Genomic DNA, 3,219 nt, shown 5'->3' with positions numbered 1-3,219 from the left:
GGGGGGGGCAGGGGGGGGAAAAAAAAGGCAAAACTTTTCTTAGCAAGTTTAAAAATAAACTGGCTTACATTTTTGCTGTATTTTGCTCAATATTTCTTTATGGATCAGAATTACTTAATTATGCAAGTTCACTTTTAAGTTTAACAACAGCAGCACAAGACTATGCATCAGTTAACATACATTCATGTTTTTCCAGTACTTTTGCCACAGGGTACAAAAAGAAATCTAAAATTCCAAATGCTTGCAAAAAAAATATAACCAGGTCTTCTGTGTTAGAATTTATGTTTAGGAAAAAAGGAATAGGTGGGTTCTTATTAGTTCAGGCAGAAATAAGAATTTCACCAGACTGTTGAGGAAGGGATGGGAAGGAAAATATCAATTGAAAACAGTTTACTAGATATGTTAAAGCTAACTGTTAAAATAGTTATCAATTACTTGTTTCTTGTGTAGTTATACATACCTGACTGATAGGATTTTGGTCAAAGTACTCTTCAACAAAATATTCCAATAACAATTACTTGTTCCTTGTGTAGTTATACATACCTGACTGATAGGATTTTGGTCAAAGTATTCTTCAACAAAATATTCCAATAACTACAAAGAAAAGTTAAGACTGTTAAAAACAGAATAGTTTTATTCCACATGCATTAAGTAGATGGTACTTGCAAAACATCCAGTATAATTTAAAAAAAGGGAATGATCCCTTACTTCCCTTTCTTTCTCCTTTCTCCCGTTACCAATTCAATGTAAATTTCAGAAACTAGCCACCCCTTATTCATTTCATATGTTAAAGTTTTAGATTACTGTTTCTTGTTGTATTCTAAACTTTAATTTGAACCAACAGTAATCTGTACAAAATCATCAAAACTCAGGATTTCAATGCTTTGCTTCTGCTTAGAGAAGACCATATAGAACAAAATGTACAGTTCAAGTCCTCCAGCCTGAAGCAGCAATCCAATTCAACTCCTGCCTAGAATCCATTCAAACCAGAATTCATCAAAACACAACTGTAAACAAAAAAAATATTCTAGATGCATAACAAAAGCATGTTCTTCTTTCATCCCTTATTACAGTGAACACTTAGCTTAATTTCCACATACTTTAAGTGCCTTTACATAACACATCCTTACAAAGTGCTTTTACTATACTGAAGTACTAATCCAAAGCAAACTCATGTCACACAGATTCTACTATTCAAAAAACAGTAAGACTACAGACTAGCAACAGAAATAAGGGAAAAAAGTAGAGACAAGAAGATGAGTCTATGCATGTACTCTAATAACAAGAGACTGCCATTCTTTTAAATGCAGAATCAGACTGGTTTATGGACAATCAGTGGATTAAGAAGAGAAAACTTTTGAGTGCAGAAATACCTTTAAAGTGCTGGTAAGTCTGTTTGGTTTTAAATCCTGGTCCTCCATAGTTCTTGATCCATCAACAACCACATAAAGGTGACGCATCTGCAATTTCACCAGAAGTAATAATCACTCACAGAACACATATTTAAATTAACTGTTTATTATCCCATTTACTAAAGAAGTAACCACTTCCTCTCTCTAACAGGGAAAATTCAGTACACTGGGCTATATAACCAACAGCAACTGAAAGAGTAATACATTTTTTCCACTTTTCCTTCAAAATGAAAAAAAAAAAGACTGTATTGAAAAATGCAGTGTTCTTTTCCTCCCACGGTAAGCTACAAAATATGCATAGTTTACACCTTCACCTCTTCTTCAGAAAAGCTCAGTGTTGTATAAAGTAACATTGTTATTTACATTTGAATTATGCACATTTTTCACATGAAGAAAAATTGACAGTGCCAATTGTGTATGATTTGACTGCTGTGCAGAACACACCCTGATACAGTGAACATGCCAAACCTCCACCTCTGAATACTCATGCTTCACATCCCACACTGACTATGAACAAAGAATGTTTTAGAAAAAAAAAAGCTTGGTGTAAAAACGCAAGCTTTAGTCTCAAGCACATTAAGTCAGCAAAAGTGTATTTTAAGCTTAGGCACAGTAGTTTTGGACTCAGGACAGACAAGGGTTAAAACATTAACATACCATTCCAAGCCGAACTTGTCCATGATGTTCGCAGAGTCTAATAAAACACAAGAGGATTTAAGTAAGATGCAAAAGAATAAACAGTTCCTAAAACAAAAGTCCCGAACGAATCTGGTACTAGACTTCTGGTAAGTATGAGGCAATAACAAAGCACAGGAACTTTTCAGTGTAAATACACTGAAAAAAAGACAGTTCGATAACAGATTTTATGTCTCAGAAAACAAAAACTATTTCTTACTACCAGGTTTAATGGAACTTTAGAATTTTATCCAAATTTTGAATATTTTACATAATCAGAAATAAAACAAAATCTAGATTTTACCTAGCAATTTTTCTGACAATCTGAAACACAAACCTGGTGCCACCATAACAAAACCCAGCTCAAAGCACGAATCGCATATTTAAAAAAATGTTGAAGGATTTTCTCTGAACAGTGCTAATCGCAATTGCAGTGCTTTGCACCGTGTTTCATCGGATCAAGACCGCATCCCTCTGGCTAGCATTCACCTGGGGTATCTAGCTTATATGCTTTCAGCCTTTATAATTTTTTTCCCCTGGCACAATTAATAACTAGTAGGAAAGAAGCATATATCTGGAGCTCTGAAGGGGTAAGTACTTAAAAACATATTGGAGTCGTGCCGATAGTTTTACTCAACCAAGAGGACCCAGTTTCAGAACGATTAAGTCCTTATAACCGACCAAAACAGTATTATTAGCAGGCTCGTGGCAACACACATAATACCTTTTCCTCTTTGCCTTGAAAAGTATGTTCTCGATGGTCGCCTTCAGCGATCCGGATTCATCTTCCTTAAGGATTTCCCTACGCGAAACAGACTGTTACCACGCGGAAAGGAGGTTCTTCTCGTCTTTCACCAAGAAGAAGGTGAGGAAGGAAAAGGAGAGCCTACCATGTTCTTTCGTAGCCTCCTTCCCAGCGCTTGGTCCGTTCCGGTTCCTCATCCATCGCCGCGGCTTCGCTCTGCCGCTGCGAAGGGCAACGACGGCCGCGATCCTCGCTGCACCGACAGCCACCGGCTCCGGCCGCGGAGCCGCAACACCCGCTTGAAGGGAAACCCCGTTACGGTGCCGCACGACGGGTGAAAGCGCTGTGAGGAGGGGCCGGCCCCCGTCGGGCGGCAGGGAGGACTGA

The 3,219-nt window shown here is 37.7% G+C and overlaps 1 protein-coding gene across 7 annotated transcripts in view; it reads right to left on the bottom strand.

The window, feature by feature from the left end:
- GTF2H2 (general transcription factor IIH subunit 2) overlaps nucleotides 1-3,213 on the bottom strand; it is a 23,827-nt gene extending 20,614 nt beyond the window's left edge. For 3 of the 7 annotated variants that reach the window (XM_026866600.1, XM_026866596.1, XM_026866601.1), the window contains exons 1-5: nucleotides 2,978-3,213; nucleotides 2,812-2,889; nucleotides 2,070-2,106; nucleotides 1,374-1,460; nucleotides 544-594 (exon numbers count right to left, since the gene is read on the bottom strand). In XM_026866600.1, coding sequence (XP_026722401.1) covers nucleotides 544-594; nucleotides 1,374-1,460; nucleotides 2,070-2,106; nucleotides 2,812-2,889; nucleotides 2,978-3,033 — 309 coding nt within the window. In that variant the 5' untranslated portion in view covers nucleotides 3,034-3,213. The other 4 variants (XM_026866598.1, XM_026866597.1, XM_026866599.1 and 1 more) reach the window with 4 other exon arrangements.
- Between the last annotated feature and the right edge of the window lie 6 nt (nucleotides 3,214-3,219).

Source organism: Athene cunicularia (genome assembly GCF_003259725.1).
Source record: "Athene cunicularia isolate RWA chromosome Z unlocalized genomic scaffold, athCun1 chrZ_part3, whole genome shotgun sequence".
Taxonomy (NCBI): domain Eukaryota; kingdom Metazoa; phylum Chordata; class Aves; order Strigiformes; family Strigidae; genus Athene; species Athene cunicularia.
This window is presented reverse-complemented; position numbering and strand designations above follow the sequence as displayed.